The sequence below is a fragment of the Emys orbicularis genome, chromosome 11, assembly GCF_028017835.1.
Source record: "Emys orbicularis isolate rEmyOrb1 chromosome 11, rEmyOrb1.hap1, whole genome shotgun sequence".
In the NCBI taxonomy this organism is placed as follows: domain Eukaryota; kingdom Metazoa; phylum Chordata; order Testudines; family Emydidae; genus Emys; species Emys orbicularis.
The window spans coordinates 19,644,559-19,670,916 of record NC_088693.1 but is presented as its reverse complement, the minus strand read 5'-3'; the positions used below and the strand labels follow the sequence as shown (position 1 = coordinate 19,670,916).

General features: G+C 41.7%; 1 protein-coding gene across 1 annotated transcript in view; it reads right to left on the bottom strand.

The window, feature by feature from the left end:
* Nucleotides 1-12,650: 12,650 nt before the first annotated feature.
* Nucleotides 12,651-26,358, bottom strand: part of THSD7B (thrombospondin type 1 domain containing 7B) — a 426,330-nt gene continuing 412,622 nt past the window's right edge. The window contains exons 21-27 of the mRNA XM_065413579.1: nt 21,002-21,161; nt 20,325-20,498; nt 20,135-20,230; nt 18,684-18,766; nt 17,160-17,352; nt 13,970-14,057; nt 12,651-12,732 (exon numbers count right to left, since the gene is read on the bottom strand). Coding sequence (XP_065269651.1) covers nt 12,651-12,732; nt 13,970-14,057; nt 17,160-17,352; nt 18,684-18,766; nt 20,135-20,230; nt 20,325-20,498; nt 21,002-21,161 — 876 coding nt within the window. The remainder of the gene's footprint in view (nt 12,733-13,969; nt 14,058-17,159; nt 17,353-18,683; nt 18,767-20,134; nt 20,231-20,324; nt 20,499-21,001; nt 21,162-26,358) is intronic.

Genomic DNA, 26,358 nt, shown 5'->3' with positions numbered 1-26,358 from the left:
AGAAACTGTTAAAACATTCATTAAATGGAAAAAATACTCACTGAAGTCTATTCTGAATTATTTGCATGATATTTCTCAAAATTTGAAAGGTGGAGATAGGAAAGGTCTAGAAACTGACGTCTCCAGGCCACCTTCTTCCCTCATTTAGGCACATGAAACCCCACTGAAGTAACTTTGGGCATACCTGGCAAGCGAATGGTTTGGCCTTACAGAACACATGAGTCACCAGCAGTCAAAACTGCACCACAACCCTTCTGCTGGAGAAGGGGCAGCAGCAATAGCATAATTTCTCATGGTGCACTTTTGATCTTCAAGGTGCCCAAGTATCCATCACCACTTGTCTTCTACAGTGCAATCACAGAGTGGGAATGAACAAGGTAAATCCAAATTACTTAAATAATTAGGTGACATGACTTCAATCTCACAGGGGTGTTACAAGGCTTGATTATTACTGTTTGCAAAGAGCTTTCAAGATAAAAAGCTCTAAGTAAGTGTAACCCAAATACCTCCTGGGTGTGGTGCTCTGTCCCATCTAGTAGCACTGAGACCACTTAGGCCTGGTCTACACTATGACTTTAATTTGGATTTAGCCGCGTTAAATCGAATTAACCCTGCACCCGTCCACACAACGGAGCCATTTATTTCGAAATAAAGGGCTCTTAAAATCGATTTCTGTACTCCACCCCGACGAGCGGAGTAGCGCCAAAATTGATTTTGTCATTTCGAATTAGGGTTAGTGTGGCCACAATTCGATGGTATTGGCCTCCGGGAGCTGTCCCAGAGTGCACCATTGTGACCGCTCTGGACAGCAATCTGAACTCGCATGCACTGGCCAGGTAGACAAGAAAAGCCCCAAGAAAATTTGAATTTCATTTCCTGTTTGCCCAGCGTGGAGAGCACAGGTGACCACAGATAGCTCAGCTCATCAGCACAGGTAACCATGCAGGCTGATAATCGAAAAAGAGCACCAGCATGGACCGTACGGGAGGTACTGGATCTGATCGCTATATGGGGAGAGGATTCAGTGCTAGCAGAACTTCGTTCGAAAAGACGAAATGCCAAAACTTTTGAAAAAATCTCCAAGGGCATGATGGAGAGAGGCCACAGTAGGGACTCAGATCAGTGCCGCGTGAAAGTCAAGGAGCTCAGACAAGCCTATCAAAAAACAAAGGAGGCAAATGGTCGCTCCAGGTCAGAGCCGCGGACATGCCGCTTCTATGCCGAGCTGCATGCAATTCTAGGGGGGGCCGCCACCACTACCCCACCTGTGACCATGGATTGCGGGTCGGGGATAGTCTCATCAGCTACACCTGAGGATTCTGCGGATGGGGAAGAGGAGGAGGAGGAGGAGGACGAGTTTGCAGAGAGCACCCAGCACTCCATTCTCCCCAACAGCCAGGATCTTTTTCTCAGCCTGACTGAAGTACCCTCCCAAGCCTCCCAAGCCAGTAGCCAAGACCATGACCCCATGGAAGGGACCTCAGGTGAGTTTACCTTTTAAAATATAAAACATGGTTTAAAAGCAAGCATTTTTTAATGATTAATTTGCCCTGAGGACTTGGGATGCATTCGCGGCCAGTACAGCTACTGGAAAAGTCTGTTAACGTGTCTGGGGATGGAGCGGAAATCCTCCAGGGACATCTCCATGAAGCTCTCCTGGAGGTACTCCAAAAGCCTTGCCACAAGGTTTCTGGGCAGTGCAGCCTTATTCCGTCCTCCATGGTAGGACACTTGACCACGCCATGCTTGCAGCAAGTAATCTGGTATCATTGCCTGACAAAGCCTGGCAGCGTATGGTCCCGGTGTTTGCTGGCATTCAAGCAACATCCGTTCTTTATCTTGCTGTGTAATCCTCAGGAGAGTGATATCGCTCATGGTAACCTGGTTGAAATACGGGAATTTAATTAAGGGGACAGAGGTGGCCGTTCCTACTGGGCTGTTTGCCTGTGGCTGAAAAGAAATCCTTCCCTGCAGTTAGCCAAGCACAGGGGGGGGAATTGGCCCTGAGCTTTTCGCGTTTGGCTAGCAGGGATCTTCCCTGTTACCAGCCACGCGGTCGGGGGAGGGGTACATTGATCATCCCAGGGAATTCATGGCGGGAGGGGGGGGGGCGGGGGGGTTAGTTTGGTTTCTGCAGGGATCTTCCCTGATACCTGCCACGCAGTGGGGGGGAGGGATAAAGCGATCATCCCAGAGAATTGGATGGGGGGGCGTTAGTTTGTTTTCTGCTGCTGAAGGTTAACAGGAAAACCGCAGCAGTCAACAGGCTTTGCTTGGTATGTGGGAAAGAAGGGCGCAGAAGCCGAAAGACAATGGCTTACCATGGCTGCCTGCAATCTGAATTCTGTTGCCCGGACCTGCGTCTGTGATCTCTAACACCAAAGCCACAGGCACTCAATATTAAGGTGGAAAATGCGACCTTGTACTGAAATCACATGTGCTATGTAATGTGAATAGTGTTTTTCACCATGAAAGAGTATAAGCATTGTTCTGTAAAATGTATCATTTTAAAAACTTCTCTCCTTTCTTTCAACCCTCCCTCCAGCAGCTGCAAATTTTTCAAGCCTCCCTCCTCCGTCCCGAAGGCTATCTCAGATAAGGCGGCGTAGAAAGAGGACGCGAGACGACATGTTCACAGAAATAATGGAATCCACCCACAATGAAAGAGCTCATTTGAATGAGTGGAAGGACACTGTATCTAAATTTAGGAAAGATGCCAGTGAACGTGAGGTCTTGAGGGACGCTCGAGATGAGAGGTGGCAGGCTGCAACGCTGGGGCTGCTGCGTAAGCAAACGGACATGCTCCGGCGTCTGGTGGAGCTTCAGGAACGGCAGCAGGATGACAGAGTGCCGCTGCAGCCGCTGTATAACTTCCCTCCCCCCTCACCATGTTCCATATCCTCCTCACCCAGACGTGTAAGAACGCGGGGGGGGGGGGGGAGGCTCCGTGCACCCTCCCACTCCACCCCGGTGGACAGCCCAACCAAAAGGCTGTCATTATATTGAATTTGTTCAGTGGCCTTTTACTTCCCTCCTATCCTCCTCCCAAACCTCACCCAGATTACCTTCTTGGTTCTCTCCCTATGTTTATAATCACTTAATAAAGAATACATGATTTTTAAACGATAGTGACTTTATTTCCTTTGAAAGAAAGCTGGGGGAACGGGGAGGGTGGGTTCCTTACAGAGAATGAATGAGTCAATAAAGGGGGCTGGTTTTCATGAAGGGAGAAACAAACAGAAATTTCACACTGTAGCCTGGCCAGTCATGAAACTGGTTTTCAAAGCTTCTCTGATGCACAGCGCTTCCTGGTGTGCTCTTCTAATCGCCCTGGTGTCTGGCTGCGCGTAATCAGCAGCCAGGCGATTTGCCTCAGCCTCCCACCCTGCCATAAAGGTCTCCCCCTTACTTTCACAGAGATTGTGGAGCACACAGCAAGCAGAAATAACAATTGGGAGATTTCTTTGGCTGAGGTCAGAGCGAGTCAGTAGCGATCGCCAGCGACCTTTTAAACGGCCAAATGCACATTCTACCACCATTCTGCACTTGCTCAGCCTGTAGTTAAACAGCTCCTGACTCCTGTCCAGGCTGCCTGTGTATGGCTTCATGAGCCATGGCATTAAGGGGTAGGCTGGGTCTCCAAGAATAACTATTGGCATTTCAACATCCCCAACGGTCATTTTCTGGTCCGGGAAGTAAGTCCCTTGCTGCAGCCCTTTAAACAGAGTAGTGTTCCTGAAGACGCGAGCATCATGAACCCTTCCCGGCCAGCCCGTGTTGATGTTGGTGAAACGTCCCTTGTGATCCACAAGTGCTTGCAGCACCATTGAAAAGTACCTCTTGCGGTTTATGTACTGGGTACCCTGGTGCTCCGGTGCCAAGCTAGGGAATCCCATTGCAGCAAAGCCATCCACTATGACCTGCACATCTCCCAGAGTCACTAGCTTTTGTAGCAGCACCTCTGTGATTGCTTTGGCTACTTGCATCACAGCAGCCCCCACAGTAGATTTGCCCACTCCAAATTGATTCCCGACTGACCGGTAGCTGTCTGGCGTTGCAAGCTTCCACAGGGCTATTGCCACTCGCTTCTCAGCTGTGAGGGCTGCTCTCATCTTGGTATTCTGGCGCTTCAGGGCAGGGGAAAGCAAATCACAAAGTTCCATGAAAGTGCCCTTACGCATGCGAAAGTTCCGCAGCCACTGGGAATCGTCCCACACCTGCAACACTATGCGGTCCCACCAGTCTGTGCTTGTTTCCCGGGCCCAGAATCGGCGTTCCATGCCTATAACCTGCCCCATTAACAGCATGATCTCCAAAGCACCGGGTCCCGCGGTTCGATAGAATTCCATGTCTATATCCTCATCACTCTCGTCGCCGCGCTGCTGTAGCCTGCTCCTCGCCACCTGGTTTTCCAGGTTCTTGTTCAGCATAAACTGCACGATAAGGCGCGAGGTATTTACAATGTTCATGACTGCTGTCTTGAGCTGAGCGGGCTCCATGCTTGCCTTGGTATGGCGTCTGCACTGTTCACCCAGGAAAAAGGCGTGAAATGGTTGTCTGCCGTTGCTTCCTGGAGAGGGGGGAGGATATACCCAGAACCACCCGCGACAATGTTTTTGGCCCCATCAGGCATTGGGATCTCAACCCAGAATTCCAATGGGCGGAGGAGACTGCGGGAACTATGGGATAGCTATGGGATAGCTACCCACAGTGCAACGCTCCAGAAATCGACGCTAGCCCCGGTACATGGACGCACACCGCCGAATTAATGTGCTTAGTGTGGCCGCATACAATCGAATTTATACAATCTGTTTCCCAAATTCGAATTATATAAATTCGGATTAATCCCGTAGTGTAGACATACCCTTAGAGAGAGATTAATGAGTCTGTTCTACAGTCTTAGCTAAGGGCCATATGGCTTTTAGCTCATGCAGTAGAGGTTCATGCATTTAGCTCCAGAGGTCCCAGGTTCAATCCCACCCACCAATGACCGGGGGATTGTTGGTATTACATAAGCAATAAATAGCAGGCTACCAAGGGCCTGATGCAACTTCCGTTAAAGTCAAGCTAATATGAATTCTTCCCACACCCTCAAACATTGCTTAGGGCATGAACAAGCCCACCTCCCCATCCCTGTCTATCTGGGGGCACTTTTTGCATGTCCTCTATGTTGCAAAATTCTTTTGCGGAGGGACTGTCTGGTTTGGCCAATGTACATGGCAGAGGGGCAGAGTAGATATGGGGACAGAGTAGGCAACGAGGTTTGCTGTAGAATGTGGTCTTGGAGAGTTGCCTGGCAGCCTCCTGTTCATAATCTGACCTGTTCAGATTGACAGAGCAAGACGGGTACCCAGAAATCACCTACTACAGGACAGGCCCAACAAGGACAATAACAGAACACCACTGGCCATCACATACAGCCCCCAGCTAAAACCTCTCCAGCGCATTAGCCACGATCTACAACCTATCCTGGAAAATGATCCCTCACTCTCACAGACCTTGGGAGGCAGGCCAGTCCTCGCTTACAGACAACCCCCCAACCTGAAGCAAATACTCACCAGCAACTACACACCACACCACAGAAACACCAACCCAGGAACCAATCCCTGTAGCAAACCTCATTGCCTACTCTGTCCCCATATCTACTCTGGCGACACCATCAGAGGACCCAACCACATCAGCAACACCATTAAGGGCTCATTCACCTGCACATCCACTAATGTTATATATGCCATCATGTGCCAGCAATGCCCCTCTGCCATGTACATTGGCCAAACCGGACAGTCCCTCTGCAAAAGAATAAATGGACACAAATCGGACATCAGGAATGGTAACATACATAAGCCAGTAAGTGAACACTTCAATCTCCCTTGTCATTCTATTACAGATTTAAAAGTCACTATCATTGAACAAAAAAACTTTAGAAACAGACTTCAAAGAGAAACAGCAGAACTAAAATTCATTTGCAAATTTAACACCATTAATCTGGGCTTGAATAGGGACTGGGAGTGGCTGGCTCATTACAGAAGCAGCTTTTCCTCTCCTGGAATTGACACCTCCTCATCCATTATTGGGAGTGGACTACATCCACCCTGATTGAATTGGCCCTGTCAACACTGGTTCTCCACTTGCGAAGTAACTCCCTGCTCTCCATGTGTCAGTATATAATGCCTGCATCTGTAACTTTCACTCTATGCATCTGAAGAAGTGAGGTTTTTACCCACGAAAGCTTATGCCCAAATAAATCTGTTAGCTTTAAGGTGCCACCAGACTCCTTGTTGTTTTTCTAAGCAATATTGTTATAATTGTGTTAAAACCTGCAACTTCAAGGCCATTGACTTGAAAACTAGAGTAATAGCCATGCTATAGCACCAAGGCTAGATTGCATTCATCCCTAACCCTTGCAGGAAATAAAGTTGAAACTTAATTACTTAGGCTTTCTGCAATGATTGAATTGCACCAACAGAAGCTTTTCAGTTCCTACCTTTCTCCACCTGAACAATTAGTGCTTTGTGTTCCAATTAATTTGCTTGCCGTTGAAAGAGTTGTTTTGAAGAATTTTTCAAAATGTGAACCTTCATAAAGCAAAGAACAATATTAGGTTTTTATCAGAAGGAAATTGAATCTTGATTTCTATTTTTATTCCATCAAAACATTGCCTCAAAGCCAAGCGAAGTCCCATAAATTGCTTTAATTCACATCTGTCCACAGTCCATTTTACATTCTATTGTAACAAACTATGGTAATGAGTGCAATTACTGGAGGAGGGGAAATATGCTTTTAAAATTTCTTCCTAGGACATTATATCATAAGCAAGGGTTGCTTACATTTTAAAATAAGTACAAATCTGATTAGACTGGAAGATAAAAATGGTACACATTAAAATCTATGCAGCAGACATACAGTAACTGTGATTAGCATTATGATTATTCATTCTTTTTTTCCTCAAGTGTAAATAAAGCTTGTATCCAGCATACAAGATACAAGAGACAGCAGATTGGCCCAAAAACCAACACTATAGCACATATATAGTAAGACTTTTGTTCATAACTACTGAGTATGAAAAAAAGAAATTACACAATTTAATTCTTCCTTTAATTAAAAACCAACCAAATCCTTCTAAGTCTTGCTTATGGGTGTAGTCCAAGCAACAAATTCATGCATATGATACTGTAAGGCCTTGTTTACAAGTTTTACCATTTTAACTATAGTTAAAGCCCCCCAGCATGGATACTGGTATAGCTGCTTCTCTATAGGAAGAGGAACAAGCTATATTGCTATAAGGCACCTTTATATTGGTATAACTGCATCCACACTAGGAGCAATTCCAGTATAACTATATCAGTAAAATATCACCATCCCAACCAAAATAATGATACTGGTACAAAAACTGAGTATAGATAAGGCCTTTATTTTTGGCTCACATCTGGGGCAGGGGATGAATAGCAGTCACTTAGCCTAGGTCATAGTACAAGAGTGGGTGAGGGAGGGTGACTGCTTTGAGTCAGGCAAGGGAAGAACTGCACTTTAGTTCTGGATGAGCTTGGAGCCAAAGGGAAAAGAACAGTGAATACTGTGAGGCTTACTTTAGATTTCATGATTGACTACAGCCAGGTCTACACTAGACTACCGCTCACACAGCTCTATTGGTCATGGGTATAAGAGGTGTGATCTCTGACCAACACAGCTGTGCTGGCAGAAGCCCCTGGTATAGCTTGTTTTGTGTGTGGAGAGTGGTTTTACCATACTTAGCTGCGGCCACATTAGGAGCATTTTGCTGGCATAGGATACTAGTATTTTTATACCAGTAAAGTGCTCCTATTATAGGCACAGCCTGAGCTTGGAGCTGCAACCTATTACAAGTGTTACAAATTCAAATCAAATTACATTATCTTTATTGGCACGGCTAGCTGTACAAGCGATGCCAACATGTAAATGAAAGTAACTAAGTATCTGTCAGGAGGTAGTTCAGTGCATCAAATAACATCAAGCACATTGTTGGCACTTGAATAAATGATATCTACCCAGAATACAGCTTCATAAAACTGGATATAAACCAAGTATCTTCCCAGGATAGGAGCATGCAGCTGCGAATGGGGTTTTATCCCTTGTGCCTCTATAGTATATTGTTAATTGCTGATTCTATGGTAGCTGCATAGCATGATGCTACCATACCGCTGTCTTGTGGTCTCAAGAATGACTATGTGTAACTCTGACAGGAAGGAAAGTCTTTCATTAACTCTGCAACTTTGAGGAAGTATCTTGCCTGTGTTCCTTAGGCTTTGGAGTAGGAAATGGCTCTCAATTTCAATTCAAGATTAAACAACAAGCAATAGCTGATTTAGAATCAGGTCAGCTGTGGTAAACCCAACTCTGTTTTAAACTGGGAAATTCCACTGAAATCATTGGTGTTGCCCCTACTCATACCAGGGCCATGTTTGCCCTACTGTTTTATAGATGCCCTGATTTTCAAAGGTATTGAGCATGTTTAGCTGCCATTGAATTTTATGGGCATGAGGTTCGTTCAACACCTCTGAAATATAGGCCATGCATGTTTAATTTTAAAGTATAATGTAATAGATTTAATTTATATATTTACACCAAGGTTTATATTTAAAGTCTTCCACTGGAATCGCCTTCTGAGTTCCGTTTTCTCATAATTGAAAATCCTCTAAGACAACATCCAATTTAAACATTGTAAATGAATGAAAACCAGACAATTATAAAGATTGGGTGAAATCCTGTTCAGACTGAAATAAATGGGAGTTTTCCATTCATTTCAATGGGATAAGGATTTCACCCATACCACTTAAATGTAAATAGCCATAATTAGGCTTCAGAATTAACACCCTACTGAGATGAATGGTGGCAGTTCACCTGTGTCTCAGAGCTATGTTTTCTATATTGTATTGGGTTACATGTGACAGGTCATTTTCATAGCCATAAGGCTAGAAATTTAATTGTTTTAAATGAAATTTATAGGGACCAGATTAATACATCAAGCAGTCAGGAATAAGACCAATACACTAAGGATCTGAACTACATTATTTTCTTTCTGAATTGTTGCTTCACAATTGAGAAGTAGAGTTAAAATTATATTTAAAATCTCTCTCTCCTTTCCTTCCATTCATGTATGTAAATGAAGTTATATACTAAGCACAGTTGTGGTACTTGTGCACTCAAACACCCTATTTGTGAGCACAATTCATGAGGTGCAGGTGCATATGACCCACAGTTGCACAGCTAAGGTTCTTGACAATCTGGCTTTTGTATTCGATTGCATTTTGTGTGACTCACTTTTCCTATCCTGTGTTCTTTGAAAGGAACACGGCGGTACCATAGCTGAGAAAATGTGGATCTAAACACTTTTAGAGTGAGGTCTAAAGCATGTATAACAGTTACAAAATAGAGGGAGCTGCATCAACCGAGAGAGAGACTAGAGATATGGTCTAGTCATGAATATGGGAATTGCCAGACTGGATCAGATCCAAGGTTCATCCTGTCTCTGACAGTGGCTAGCAACCAGGTGCTTCAGAGAAAGGAGCAGTAGACAGATGTGTGGTAATTTGCCACTCCATTCCCCACACTATGTCTCATCCAGTCTCCAGTACTTAGAAGTTGGTGTAAATCCTAAAGCATGAGGTTTAACATCCCTTCCAAAATTATCATACATTTTGAAAACTCTGCATATCTGTATCTTTTTGAATCTTAAGTTCTTGGCCACGGTGACTTCATGTGGCAATGAGTTCCACAATCTAATTCCACTGTCTAGTTCAACCACAAATTGTTGGACTAGATGTAATATTCACCTAAAATGTTGTGAAGGAGGTCAGACTAGATTATCATAATGGTCCCATCTGGTCTTAAAATCTAGGAATCTATGTAATATTAGCAGTAACTGCTGTTTAATGTGGAAATTATTTGTTTCATTATTGCTTGTCTTTGAAAGCAATGACTTTAACCACAGTGGTGCAGCACAGAAGCCAAAGGAGTTAATTGGTTATAAATCTCCTGAATATCTACTGTGACACTGTAAAGAAGGAATGCCCAATCTAAAGAGCAGTTCTCTGTACTGATCTGTTTATTATACTGCAGAATAATAATCTTCCAATCCACAGGTTGCCTATGAATTGATATAACACCAGCTCACATAGTATTTGTGAACTGAAGACAAACCAATAATGACAAGCAACTGATCTCTTATTTAGACCTTTCCTTTTTTGAGTAACATCTCATAGTAGAACAGTGCAATAAATACATTGATCATTTACAACAGATGCTACCAACTGTGGTTGAAAAACAAGGACCTATAATTGAAAATATATATATATTCATTGGAGAGCAATGACCATGGAAAGAACGAAGCATCACAGATTGGCTTGTAATTCAAAGTGCACTACAACACTCACGTTGAGAGCAGCAACCATAAAAATAAATAAATATATGGAGATATCCTATCTCCTAGAACTGGAAGGGACCTTGAGAGGTCATCAAGTCCAGCCCCCTGCCTTCACTAGCAGAACCAAGTACTGATTTTTGCCCCAAATCCCTAAGTGGCCCCCTCAAGGATTGAACTCACAACCCTGGGTTTAGCAGGCCAATGCTCAAACCACTGAGCTATCCCTCCCCCATCTGCAGATCTGCAGTTGTTGGGTTTTTTTTTTACACTGACTTTCCCACTCCACTGTTATTCTCATCAGCTTGTGTAATTGGGTTTGTTCCCTCGCCCTCCTCTGTGAACCCTTCTGCCTGCACCTTTTCCCACAGAAAATTATTGTCACATTTTGGCATTCTACTTCCTTCTCTTGTAACATATTACTCTGTATATCCCATTCAAAGTTCTACATAAGGTAATATTATCACAAAAATCGTAGGCCCCGACCATTACCAAGTAAAGGGGCCTGTTTTCAACACTGTTAGTCGCTGTAGACTAGACAGTAGGGTCAATTGAAAATTTTCTGTCAAAGTTGTTTTTCAACAGAAATTGACTTTTCATCTAAATAAATTATTTTGCAGAAATTGTCTGCTTTCTGCTCAGAATTGGATTTTTTTTCATCAGAAACACAATGTATTTCTATCAGGAAATGTTACTGCAGTATCTCCTGGGGAGCTCTGGTTTGCAACTCTTATTCCCCTATTCTCCTCTGTGGGTCAGGCTGCCCAGCCAAATGACACGTCCCACGATGCACGATGGCATGTGTCTCCCTTGGTGCACTGTGTTATTTCTGTGAGAAAGGAGCCTGGGCCGCATCATGGGAAATGTAGTCTGGCCAGGGTGGCTGAAGGGGCATGAGAGATCTGAATGACAGCTACCATGAGGCTTCACAGCATCATTTCTGAATCAAAATTTTCAATTTCCAATTTCCCCTGAAAAGATAAAAAATGTTTTCCACAGGAGAAAAACTCCATTTTCTGACCTGCACTAGTAGGCAGGATGGGACACTGTCCAGACCCACACAGGTGAAAACTCTGGACTATCCAGGGTTTTCATCCGGTATAGAGTGTGATTTGAGGCATACTGAAGGGTCAAAATGAAAGTCTTTAACACACATTTAATTCAATATACTGGAAGCAAAATTCTCACTCTCTTTAACATTTTATTTGCTTATAAATACACATCAATACCACAAGATGGCACTTTCTTACTTGCAACACATGCTATTACAAACACTTATCTTCTTCAAATGTTCCCACGATGTTTACAATGGTAACTTTTCAGTATTTTTCAAACATTTAAAAAAGCAAGACCTTATACAAACAGTAGTTGTGTCAGATGTATATATATTAAATGAGGTCAGATAATTAAATTCAAAAAAGAATTTATAAATATTTCAGATAAGAAAATTTAAATTACAAAAGCAGAGTTTGTAGTAATTAAACTGAATTATAATTTAAAATGGCCAAAATGTATATACATGGTTTGATCTAATTTAAAATACATTTGTAAACAATCAAATTCTCTACCCGTTCATCAAAACATCTATTTACTCATCTCTTTAAAAAACATATTCAGTAAGAAACCACCTGTATCACTTCTGGTGCTGTAAATTTAAACAATCCTTATTCTGTCCTATTGATGGAAATGCCGCAAAATCATATTCCAGGCTAGAAAACAGCATAAGAAAGCATTAATTTTAAAAACCCAGAGAATTCCAATTATTTCAACACATTCATTTTTTTTTTTTGCATTCTCAAAATACACAATCCAGCTTCAAAGTCTTTCGAACTAAACGTAAACACTAGAAAACTCATTGTTGAAATATGTGCAGAATAAGGAACTCTGCACTAATATAGTGCATAATGATGAAGTGTCAAATTTGTCATTTACATTGAATGTCACATTTTCCGTAGGATTGTCATGCTTTTTTTTAAAGTAAATGTTATTAAAAAAATCGTAATTTTTTATTCCTATTGTCAAACAGGAAGAGATGCATTTTCACAAGAAAAAATTTGGAAATTTTTTCACAAGATCTAAAGGTCTTTGACTCAATTTTTTAAATAAACCAAAGGCAAAATTCCACATTTGCAATATTTATATTCTGTCCGGTATATTACACGTCAAGAGATTCCTCAAAAAACGGAGGAATCTGAAAGTTATAAAAGAGTAAGCAGTTAAGGCAGTTGAAGTATACATTTGGATTTCTTTTATGTTACATGTCCATGTCTCCATCATATGCGAAGGTCAGAGGCTTCTGTTGTGGAGGAGTACTTTGATGCTGTTTTGTTTTTTTGCTGAAAGAAAAATGAAAACATGCTTCAGAAATCAAAAATGTGAATTGAGATATCATTTGAAACCCTACAAATATATTAAACTTTATGCACTAGCTATTTCCATTCGCAAATTACATGACACCTAACATGCACTGGATACATTTAAGAAAACAAGTTATAAGACTGTTTCTGCACTTACTGAAATAAGATTCCTACTGAGTTCAATAGAATTATCACCTGAGTAAAGAGTGCAGGCTAAGGTGCTATTTGAAATGTAGATAATTTTTATTCTTAATCTGTACACAAGGCAAAAAACAATAAAGAGCAACTACACCTCACAGAAAAACGGAAACAGGTCAATTTAGAAACAATTCTGCCTGTATCTCAAAAATCCTAATTTCTTTTTCCCCTTTTTATTGCAAAAAGGTAGAAATATTTGTTACACAGAACTTTATAAACTCATTTCTCAAGGGATGATATAAAATTATACTCGTGATATCATACTCCTAAACATCTCTATATTTTCAACCTGTGAGGTCACAAATAATGGGTAGTTCTGACTTTGATTTAAAAAGAAAGTAGCTAGAACAAAAATTCTTAAAAAAACACACAGATCCTGTTTTAATACATACACTCCTAGAGTAAAAAAAGCAGAACAAGAGAAATATATATGGGCTAGATCAGGGATCGGCAACATTCGGCACGCGGCTCAACAGGGTAAGCACCCTAGCGGGCCGGGCCAGTTTTATTTACCTGCTGACGCGGCAGGTTCGGCTGATCGCGGCCCCCACTGGCCGTGGTTCGCCGTCCCGGGCCAATGGGGGCGGCGAGAAGCCGTGGCCAGCACGCGGCTTCCCGCCGCCCCCATTGGCCCGGGACGGCGAACCGCGGTCAGTGGGGGCCGCGATCGGCCGAACCTGCCACATCAGCAGGTAAATAAACTGGCCCAGCCCGCTAGGGTGCTTACCCTGGCGAGCCGCGTGCTGAACGTTGCCGACCCCTGGGCTAGATTTTGGACACAGCAGAATGGTCAAGCTGTCAGGGAGACAGTTATGGCTGCCTGATTCTCTACCCCAATGTGATGCAGCTTAGAGCAGCTTTTTGCAGGATTTGCATTATTCTAACACCTGGGCCAAAGTAATGAGCCAAATTTATATCCGCTTTAATTCAGTTACATCATTGTGACACTGATGCATTTGACTGTCATGCATTTCAAATGACTTAAATAAAAACAAACAAAACACTTAAGAGTACTTACCAAACAAGATACGATGTAAAAATCAGGAAAAGTATGATGAGAAAACCACCAGCTGATACTCCATACACCCAAATCTTAAGTCTACCATCTATTTTAAAATACATTGGGGTAGGGGAGGGGACAGGAGACAGAATACAAATCACATTTATTAAGCTTTATTTTACTAATACTTCTAATTCTTACCAGTCTATATACAAAGAGAATGCATAATGTCTTAACATAAGAATAAAATTAAGATTGCTGACTGGAAACTAGTGCTAGGAGCTAATTAGAGCTGGTTGGAAATTTTGTGGAGAACTCTTTTCTGATTTAAAAAAAAATGTGTTTTCTGCAAAATCAAAATTTTCTGTAAGAAAAATTTAATTTTGCTGATTTTTTTCATTTTCTTTATGGAAAAATAAAAATGAAGGTCATCCCACATAGAAACAGTCTCCCCTCTTCCTGGCCTGCTGTGGTGTATCACAGGAGTCAGATGACCACAGTGCATCCTGGGAAAAGTAGTCAAGGTGGGGAGTCCAGTCCATAGAAGATAATGGGGAAAAAAGGCAACCTAACTACAACTTTCATGAGGCACAGGGGCAGTTCAGGTGGACACAGTTCAATATTGAGCTGGCCCAAAGAGAAATGTTTTAATTTGAGAATGCTGAAACATTTCCTTTTGATTAACAAAACTGACGATTCTGAATCAAAATATTTTGTTCTGAAAAACATTTCAGGATTTTGCTGTTTGGTATAAATTCCAGATGATGTCAACAAATGTCAACATATTGGATTTTCCCATGATATAGACATTATGAATTTCATTAAGCTCTAGAGCCAATGTATTCCTTGCAAGATGTCCAGATACCATGGCAACGGCTGATTCATGATACCCTCTCACCCTCCCTCCTGGTTTTTTTTAATTTTTAAAAAACAGTCTATGAGACAGGAATACTTTCTGGGAAATGCACACGAGCTAGTGGGAATAACAGAACAGAGACTGTACAAAACTTGATCTCATGTAAGAGTTGAACCATCATACAGGTGTAGCCAATTATTGTCTTTTCAATATGAATGATGAGATTTTTTCAAAGATTACTGTTTTTTTAATTAGTTTCTTGAGGGAAGTGCAATTTACTGGTACTACACTTTCCAGTGCTACCAACACCTTGCTGGCCTGGGTTTTCAGTGGTGGTACAATGGGTCTTCAGTACTCCCTTGGTATCACAGATGTTCTATAGCGAACTTGGGGGAGTTACAAGAGGCAGAGGAATGCAGCCTCCAAAAACCATAAAACACCAAGAAAAGAGGCTCTGATCTTATGGGAAAGCTGTCCCTCTGTGCTACACTTGAGGTATCTCTTCCCTGCATCATGATTCCTTAGTCAATGACCCTCAACAGTTGCATTCTATCTCCCATCATGGAGTGTCTGCTGACTTTGCTGCTGATATTTCTAATGGGTTAGGAGAGAAGCATGCTGCACCTCTCAACCTGAGCACAGATAGCTAGAAACCAGAGACCATTTGTTTCTTTCTGCTCTCCTTTGCTGGTATAAATGCAGGGGAGCATCCAGCCTTACATTTTAAACAATATTATTTAAATTACATCTTGACTTGAGGAATGTCTCTGTACCTGCACTCTGGCTTCATAGAATGTAGTTTAATAGTAATTAGATAAATAAATATTATTTGGTCCACAACTAGTTCTGCATGGTCATGAAAAACATCTTAGGGGACAAAAATGTCAGACTCACCAAGTTGTTATGAAATGTAATTTTACGTATGGTTACAAATGTAACAAGCAAGTGAACTCAAAAATCAACTGTCAAACTTTAGAGAAAGGCACACATACCACTGTTGTTGTATTGCCTCTCTTTCTGGATCATGCTCTGTTCTAAAAACCATTGACTACTATTAGCTAAGATATAGTAAATACAAAGATCAATTATTGTATGCAAACCAAATAAGTTAATGTAACATTAAAGTTGATCTGAAGTCACACAGATCAAGACACTCAGGCAGCCTTAACTCTGTCCCGCATAATATTACGTTTCCCGATGTTGTGTGATCATCACAGACTAATTTGCAAACACAAGAAATACAATACAATACAAAGAAACAGTCATTTTGTGTATTATAGAGTTAATCTCCTTATGGGGAACTTAACTTGTATGCCTGAGACTTCAGTCTATCAAAATGTCCATCTTGATGTTTCCTCACTATTGTTTTTTGCATATAATTACTCTTATAAATATTGTTTCAAAATGGGGGGAAAGCAAAATAAAAATTTGAAAACATTTGCAGTGGTGAAGAAAAGATCAACCAAAGCTAGAAGAGCAACCCAGTGTGTTTGTTTCTGTAGACTCCGTATTTTCTGAAGTTCTCCCATTGAAGAATTTTGCCGACCAAACCTAGTTGTTATAGTTGTGCTGTTCCCCAGAATTGTTGGTTAGGTTACTCAATAAAGAATAACATCCAACTTGGTAATCAGATACTATACCCATGGGTCAAATCCACCTCCTGTTGAAGTAAATAGGAAGTCTGCCCTCTATTTAAATAAGTACTAACTCAAGATATCATGTCAGTGCACAAATGCTAATTTCTGGCCAGACTGTGATACCCTAATTCACAGCTATTATAGCACCTTAACTCCACAATGGGACTACTCAAGGAACAAATTGCTACTCATTCTAAAGGTATCACAACCTAATACATAATCTCTTTCTTCTGGTTAAACTTTTTTAACTAAATCCAGGTTGTCTCTGTATTCATTAGCCTATTTTTTTTCACATCCTTTCAAAACATGACAACACATGATTAATCAAACCTGTCTCCAGTCATGAAACCTGTAAGAAATCTTCTGCTTTAAGACCTTTAGAAATGCTAATGACGCAAGGTGTCTTTCCCTGGTACCAAGCACAACATTTGTAGAACATCACTATTTCGTAGCCAGATGTGATTCCAAGTAACTCCAAGAATTCCATATGGGGGTGCTTTTTCCAAACATTATTGCTTCATTCAGTCTCTATTATATCTCAGCATAATAAATTATGATTATGCTGGATATGAAAGCGAAGGAATAAAAGAAGAGATACAAACTAGCATACTAGTCTCACAATTTAAACTCTCCTACACAATCCTTGGTTTTAAGATTTACAAAGTATTACTTCTATAGAGAAACATGTATTCTTTCTATTCAATTTTTTTTTTACCTGGATTAAAAGGCTGAATAGACCATCCTTTGAAAATGTCATGCATTTTTGAGTTGACAGGTTTATTCTTTCCAGCACTGGTTTTAACATCAGCTTTCTTATCTTCCAAACCTGGTACCTTCATGCAGTAATCCAGGAAACCATTTGATCTCATTATTTCTGTGTATCCTCTCTCACAACTGCAGACTCCACTCTAAGCAACAAATATTTATTTAGTATTAAACCACATAGTACATTCTACTGAGCATGTCAAGGAAATTTGTGATATTTTTCTGATCCCCGCACCCAAGTATTCTGTGACTTGCTTATATTTATATTCTCAGAAATGTCTCACGCTATGCACACAGACAGTGAAAGGCCCAAGTACACAGTATATTTTCCCAATCATAATAATAAAGCAAAATATTTTATTAATTTCAACAGCAGCCAAACTAGAATGTCAGCGCTAGATAAAAGGAAAACCCGCAGAGACAGGGCTTACAATATACAATGGATGAGACCAAAGATACCACATGTCAATGGAAGGTTTGCTGTTGACTTCACTGAGCCCAGGATTTCACCCATTGAGCCTGCTTACAGAACTGTGTAACCAACCGTAGCTACACATTCTGAGACAAAAAGAGAGCTTGTTAATATGTGGTTATGGCTGAGAAACTATCACTAACTTAAAGGAAAACAACAACAACATGGGAATCCTTTCAAAGAGCAATGTTTGAAGTTAGACACCTAGGGCTTGATTCAAAGCCCACTGAACCTGCTACTCCTGTTGACATTGGTAGGTGTTGCAGATGCCCAGCATCTTTGTAAATCATGCCACTTTAGGTGTCTAAGATACCCAAGTTTGAAAATGCTGCTCTTTGTTTATTAGAGACAAGGTGGGTGAGGTAATAGCTTTTATTGGACCAACTTCTGTTGGTGAGAGAGAAATGATATTACCTCACCCACATTGTATCTCTAATATTCTGGGACCAACACAGCTCTTTGCTTATGTCAGTCTAGGTCATGGCCATTAGGCATACCCCAGAGTAAGGGATTGCATGGAGTCAAACCTCTCCAGGGCAAACATCCAACCTCAGGGTGCCTTGCAGAGCCCCCAGAGGGCAGGGGGATGTGCCTACTACACCTCTCTAGGGTTAGTTGTTTGCTTCTCTGTGCACCAGCCTGACTCTGTAAGCTTGGGGATGTGTCACTGCCTCCTCCTGGCTCTCTCTGTCCCCACCCAGGGAGTAGAAAGGGAGCAGTCTCTGAGCTCCCATCTTTAAAGAAGTTCCAGACCTCTCATATCTATAGTCAACAGCTCAGATAGAGCTCTTAATTAAAAAGCAAACCAAAAATGTAACACTATCAACCCAGCTCAGATTTGTGCAAGTCACCTTTTCCTCTTAGGATCTAAATTCTAAACATAAATTCCCAGAATCATCTCTAGGTGGTGTCATGTACACACCATTGTTAGAGGGGTTAGAAAGCTTCTAAGATGTTCAAGATAAGATAATTCCTAAAATGTCTTCTGCAGCAGCTGCTTACCTGGGTGCAGTAGGTGAATGGTTTTTTGCACTTTGGATTGCAGTGTCTGGTTTCAGCAGGCTGGGTGTGAACAGAACAACCTCCTGTAAAAGAAATTCTCATCACCACGTACTTTCAAGAATACATTTTATAATGTTTTGACAAAGATTAATGCTCATCTTGCTGGGGTTGAATAGCATTTTTTTTGCTTATTTTTAAATTTATTTATATGCTTTTCTATGGAGCTTCATCATCATAGTAGCTCTGTATGACTCATTAGTTAAGTTAGCTTCACAAGGCAGGGAATTTTTATCCATTTTACTGATGGGGAAAAGGGGTAGAGAGAGATTAAATGACTTTCCCGAGGCCACACAGGAAGTCTGGAAGATTTCCGGCATCTCACACTGGTGTCTAATCCTCATGCCCACTACTCCTTGTACTGCTGGAAGCTTTCATGTGAATATGGAAAATGTGAACATAAGAACAGCCATACTGGGTCAGACCAAAGGTCCATCTAGCCCAGTATCCTGACTTCCAACAGTTACCAATGCCAGGTGCCCCAGAGGGAATGAACAGAACAGGTAATCATCAAGTGATCCATTCCCTGTCGCTCATTCCCAGCTGATGGCAAACAGAGGCTAGGGATACCCATCCCTGCCCATCCTAGCTAATAGCCATTGCTGGACCTATCCTCCATGAGTTTATCTAGTTCTTTTTTGAACCCTGTTATAGAACCAGCTCCTTTAACTACTTTGCTATCCTTGCAGCTAATGTTTGTTATATAACATTTTTTAAACAATCATTATACATAGGAGTGGGGTGGGAAGATTTCTATTTTCATATCTACCTATTTCCTCATTTATATAACCAGAAAGAGACCCTAGGGACTTGCAAACCACGTGGACCCACTGGTGGCCAAGGCACTGGGCCTGGAAGTGCTGACCATATAGTATGCTTTTCTATTGATAGAGGTGAAGGGGCGAGTGGATGAAGCTTCCCTTCCTGGTGCACAGAAGGGAAGAAGAATTGCAGAATCTGCAAGCACCCATGTGGTTTCTCCTTCTTTCTCTAAAATTATGTAACACTCACACTGATAACGGATATACAGACTGGCCCACTCAGGCTTTTTTAGTGAGTTGGTACTTGTGTTTGAATCACCAACAAAACCCGGGCATAAATTGGCCAATCATCTCATTTACATCCTATTTGTTACAATGATCTGATATGAAGTTGGTGAATTCATATCTGTGTTTCCTAGCTAAATTCAAACACAAATATGTCATTATTAAAAGGACCTAATCAGACAATCCAAACTGGACTTTGGGAAATCTATGTCCAAAATCAGCTAACAATGGTTTTTATTTCTTTCAAGTTTCACATAATTTTAAAAACTCTTTACATTTCCCTCCCATGCTAACCCTAATCATTCTCAGCTAAGCTTCCACACTGTGTCCCATGCTTTGTAGACGTACCTGTGACATTTACCCCATCTGAACGCTGGCACCAGACTGTACGTTCATTATCTCTCCAAAGGCTGGTTTTCCATGCATAGTTATAACATTTCCCTCCTACAATTTAAACAAGACAAAGCAATTAATCTTCCTATATCTATAAAAACATAAACCTGTAGTGGAATAAAGCCAAGGGCAGTGGCTGCAATACCTGAACAAGGCCGTGTCTCCAAGACTTGCTCAGGACAGCTGTCTTGGTTTTCAAAAGACTGAATGATAAATGTTCTTGATCGAGACTGGCGACCAGTGGTCTCAAAGCTCCTGCCATCAATACACGTTAGCTCACATGAGCTCCACTCTGACCATCCTGTCAAATGGCAATCACCTACACGTCAAAAGAATAAAACACTGTTATCCGAAGGAGACAGCCTCAAAGGATAGTTTAAACATACAGCTAGTCTTTTGGAAATAATGCCAATTATAACCTGCTAGCATGGCTTCTTCTGTTATTTTTGTATCATATTTTGTCTCTGCAAAATAACGGAAAACCTCTTTCAAAAGATCTAAAACCATCAGGTTGAACACACAGCTAATCTGTAGAATCACAAATTCTTATTACTGTCACCTTCATTTTCTCTCCCCCATGCCCTCCAATTGCTTGGCAGAAAGTCTGCTGTGTCTTGTCTTGGATTACATTAGAAGTTCTTTGTGGGCTGTATCTTCCTCTGTACTTGTATTAGAACAATGGGGCCCTGAGACTGACTGAAGGATGTTACCACAATGTAAATAATTAATAGTGGTTTGATTTATGATACTAGTTGTGACTGTTAAAACTAGAGAGGGATCCCTGCCCCTGAGAGCTTACCACACAATCTCAGAAGAACTTACCTGGGCAAGGCACAGAACATGGTAATTGTAGTGCATTGTCTTTTGATGGCAGCTCTCCACACAATGCATTTTCTACTTGCTTGGATGGAACAGACATAGAGGCATCATGAACCATACATGTGAGGTTACGGATTTGGAATCCTTCACCGCATTGTCCCCCCTTTGAGAGATAACAATCACATGTTGCTAACTTAAACAATAATCAAATAATTAATAATAATAAGTGAATTTATATAGAACTTTCACCTGGAAGGATTTAAAAGTGCTTTACAGACTCTGGTCTCAATCCACAAAGGTATTAGGTGCCTAAACCCACACTTAAGCACCTAAATCTGGGGTTTAGGTACATAAATCCCAGTTTTAGGCTCCACTGTGATCCATAAAACTTCTGCCAAACCATATAGTTGCCTAAACTCACTTAGCACCCAAGTTTTCAAGGTGAAAGGTCCCTCAGCACCTAAGTTTCTGCCTCTGGGCATGCACACTGCTGCCTCACTCTAGACCATCTCCCGGATCAGGTCCCATTCCAAACCTGGAGAGTGGTGGTGGTACCACTGCCCACCTTATGCCTTTCAGCCCAGTGGTAAGAGCGCTCACTTGGGATATTTTGATATTTTCAATTCCTTTCTCAGGCACAGGGTGGGGAAGGATTTAAACAGGCATCTCCCACCTCCCAGAAGAGTGTTCTAACCACTGAGCTATGGGTTGAAGTTGTTCCACAGTTCCACAGTGGATGAATAAAGACATAGTGATGGGAGCTGGGGGACTGGACCCTAGGTCTCTCACCTCCCAGCTGAGTGCCTTAACCACCAGGCTTCAGAGTCATATCTCTCTCTCACTTCCCCCCCCCACACACACTATTTAAGTATTTATCCATACTGGAGCAGTCACTGGGCCTGAGAGAGAGTGAGACTGATTCTGTAGCCTGGTGGTTATGGCACCCACCTGTGAGATGGAAAACCCAGGGTCCAGTGCCCCAGCTCCAGTCACTCTTTATCCAGAGTGGAAGAACTTCAACATAAGAGATTGAGGGAGCCCACATCAGACTATCCCATAGCTCAGTGGTTAGAGCACTCTTCTGCTAAGTGGGAGAGACCTGTTAAAATCCTTACCCACCTCTGGCAGAGGCGGGAGTTGAACCTGGGTCGCCCATGTCCCAGGTGAGTGCGCTAATCACTGGCTATGGGATAGTCTGGCTAAAAGTTATAAGCTGGGCAGCAGCAGCAGCACCACCTCCTCCTCCAGTCGTTTTGTGTGGAGCAAGGCATGCACCTAACTCATTCTCACAAGAAATGCCTTTAGCAGCTTTGCTGCCTGACTGCAGGAGAAGGGTTCCTGTTCGTGGATCTCTAGCAGAGGTAGGTGACTTCTTGCAGCCTGGAGTTAGGCACCTCTCTCTGAGAGTAAGGCACAGTTTAGGTCACACCCTCTCATCGACAACTCCTATTGGCTAGCTTAGATGGCACCGCGCCTGGCGTGCTGTCTTTTGTGGATCACATTTCTTAGGTGACTCTCTCTCCTGATTCATTGCGTAGGTTGTCTAGGTGCCTAACACAGGTATTGCAGATTGCAGTGTTGTTCCTGTGATTTTCTAGGTGCCCAAAAATCAGGCGCTGTGAAGTGACGCTGAGCATTGCAATGCCTAAGACCCTCTGTGGATCCAGGCCTATGTAACTAGATTGTGCCCACTTCCTCTGCAGGTGTGCAATGTTGGGGGGAGGGTAAAACTCCTTCTTTCACTTTTATGAAACAGCTGTGATTGGGCAGGTGGGAAGTACCAGGTTCCTCCCCACATGCACTGATCAGCAGACTTGGCAGGACTATAATAGGAGGTGTGCTGCATGCTAGAAGGGGCGTACCAGTGCACTTGCCTCCCCTGTGCACCAGGAGGATGCAGGAGGATTTCTGTAGAGTTGAAGAACTAAGGAAGAAAACTGTCAGGAGCTTCTCAGGGTCAGGACATGGGGATGGTGGTAGGTACAGCTCCACACTGCCCTATCGGGGACTGAGCCTCAGTGACATGATCGAGTATGACGTATACAGAAATTACTTTAGCCAGCACTAAAATGTAATCATCTCTAGGGTAGAATTGGCCATAATGTTAAATAGCTGCATAATTCTCTAAACAGTTTGGACAAGGAAGTAAGGAAGAGTACAATACCCCAGTGACTCTGCAGGAGGAATTCAAATTCACAGAGCACAGTGACTGGAACAGGCTTTTGATCATCTGGATAATCAGTAAGTGTGAAATTCATAGAGCTTTAGAAAATATTTCATGATATTCAGACCTTCCCAATCAGCACTGGAAACTGAAATCCTCAGTTTCTCCACAGAATGGATACGTAATGGGTGGAAGGAATGTAGGCTTCCATACATTCCCCTGACAATATACTTCAACTCTGATTAAAAGAGGGTCAGTCTTTATAACAATAAAATCCTTGAACTCTTCAATGAGACTGCAGAGAATGGTGTCAACAAAATGACAATCACACCTTGAAGGATGCTATAGGGAGGAGGGAAGATATGACTGTTGTAGGTGATGGGGTTTGTTGTCCACTCTTTAAAGATGTGGACTTGTAATGATGTTACATTTATTATATATGTGCAACTTGAGCTTTACGGAAATGAGCATTTTATAAAACTCCTTAAGTAAAAACTCTGCTTTTATTGGGCTACTCTGGGAAGTGCTACTCTGGACCACGTGGCAGTAGATTCTTTGAAAATAATGGACCTCATTCACAGACCTAAAGGGCTACCTACCAAGTATATTTATTCAGCACTGGGCTTGGTAGCAGGAATCTCAAGACTGGCTTTCCCATATTCATGCAGTACCTTTCTCATTTTCTCTGCACCTCCTCATTGACAGGTAGTGAAATATAAGTGAGGGTATAACGAGTTGGATTTAAAGCAGTTGGTAATCAAGTGTCTAAGAGAAGTATTAGTGCAGATTTACTGTATGCAGCTAGACATTAAGTTTTCAACATTGTGTTTCAATCTAGTCTGTATGTAACTTACTATTCTAAATTGCTATTTCACTGCAGAAGCCTCTGTTGCAGACTTGGATTAATGGTGCATGAATAGCTCATCCAGGTGCCAAACTGGGTTGGAGTTCTTAGAAATTACTGGTTGAGACAGAATATGATGTGGAAGGAACTCTCGCCAGACAGGGTCTAATCAAACTACAGTATATTTCAAACTTAGAAGAAAAGCACAAGGAAATGACTAATCGGTATTGTAGAGGACTAAAATGATATGAAAAGACACTTATTCTAGCTGACAATAATACCTACCTCTAATACAGTGCTGTCCACTATAAAGTCAACCTTTTGTCAACACAGTTACTACACTGTGATACATCAGTGATATCTTTGGATATCCCTGTACTTGGATTAGGAAATAGCTACTGTATCTCAGATATTATGCTGTGGTAAATGTTTACCCTTTAATGGTGACCTCTGTTTATTATTTAAGACTGGCTTTACAAACAACCAAACCTAACAACGTCCTTGCGTGGCAGGGATCATCATACTTTTTGAAAATGGAAAGTCATGATGCCATTTACAGAGGACAGGGGAAGTCTGCTTTTTTACTATATGTGGTGCATAAATAACGCAGGATAAAAATACTGGTCCCTATTTGCTTCCTAAAATTATGTAGGACCCATTCCTAAAGTTCCAACCATCCAGTAGAGTTCAGTGGGAATTTGCTAGAGTAAGGATATCAATAATCAGCCCAAATTGAATAACAGGTGATAAACAGAGGAAGATCCCTGAGGAGGTTATTGGACATACATAGCTCCCAAGAGTAAGGTCTGCTTAGTAAATATTGTCTCTCCTGAGGGAAAAGAGTTGTTAATTAAGGGCCCGATTGGGCAACACTTTCCCTCATCAGTGAGCACTTATTTGGGTATACATTCTCCTTTGTGAGAAAGGGCTGCATGATCAGACTTTGAGGGCCAGATTTTTGATGGTATTAGGCACCAAATGATGCAAATAGGTGCTTAGTGGGATTTTCAAAAGTGTCTAGGCACCCAACTCCCAATTAATGAAAGTTAGGCACTTAGGCACTTTTGCAAATCCCATTGGGATCCTCTCCGCACCTTTAGGAGCCTAAATACCTTTGGAAATTTGGCGTTAAATGCACATAAATTAAATGATATTGAGGCCCTGGATAAATGTTTTGTTAATGTCTAACTACGTGTCTCATGTTCCTTTAGTAGCCAAATAATAAAAATTAGTAATACTTCATGTTGTTGATGTTTTTTATCCAGGTTATGATAGGCTGTCATAGAGGGAAACATTCAGATTCAGGTTTAATTTTCTGCCATTTATGTACCTTATTGCTTTAGGACTGGTAACGTTCACTGCTTCTAAAAGGTTTTCCATCTCTTTGAAGGCTGCAGGTTTGCTCCTTGCACAACTGGAAGTGGCCCGTGATGCATGCAGGTTCATGGACAGTGGTAGTCAGGGCTTGACTTGCACTGAAACACTGCACTGCCTTTGGGAGCTGGAAGGGCATTCCGGTACTATCACTACCAGACGTGCATTCCAACATATCTTTTTTAGGACACAAGGACTGACAGTAATACCTCTCTCTGGATTAAATAATGTGAAAATCTGCAATGCAGGGCATCTGGTGGGCCAGGCTCTACTTCTAAGCATGCAAACAGCTCTACTCATTCGCACCAAACAACTAATTTAGGATTAAAACGGTTACTATTCTAAGACTGCAAAATATTTTCCAGGTATCCTATAATACAGAAAAGATAAATATTGTAGACTACTCATAATTAAGATTATTGTTTATTTAACCATATCAGGCTATTCACAACAGATTTTTCTGCTGTCATTTTAGTCAAAGTCGATTCAACAGAACACCTGTGAAAAACAAGATTTTTGATACGTTGGAAGGTGAATTTAGGATTCATTCCCTGAAAAAAATTGGAAGTAAATCGCCTTACATTTATATAACATGCCTCCTCCTTAAGAGCTTTGCTAAAATACATTGAAAAGGAACCACTCCTCCTTCCCCCCGCCCCCGTTGAAGTGCAGCCACCTCTGACAGCCATTTAATAGAGCACAGAAAGACAACACAATAGTTTAGGAAGGAAAGAAGAATACTGTATCCTACTGAAAGTGCAGGGTGAAATCTGGGGTAGACAGGATGTAATTATTTTATCTCAGCTGAAATTTGGCCAGGCTCCAGATTTAACATGCTTCTATTCTGCAAAAGCTGCCGTCAACTTAATAATCTTAGCAATATGTCAGGGTGTCGATTCAGTACCTAACTCAGAGAGAAGTGTCCACTCCCTTATCACCAGCACTATTTCATACAATTAAAGGCCTCCCATCTAGTAC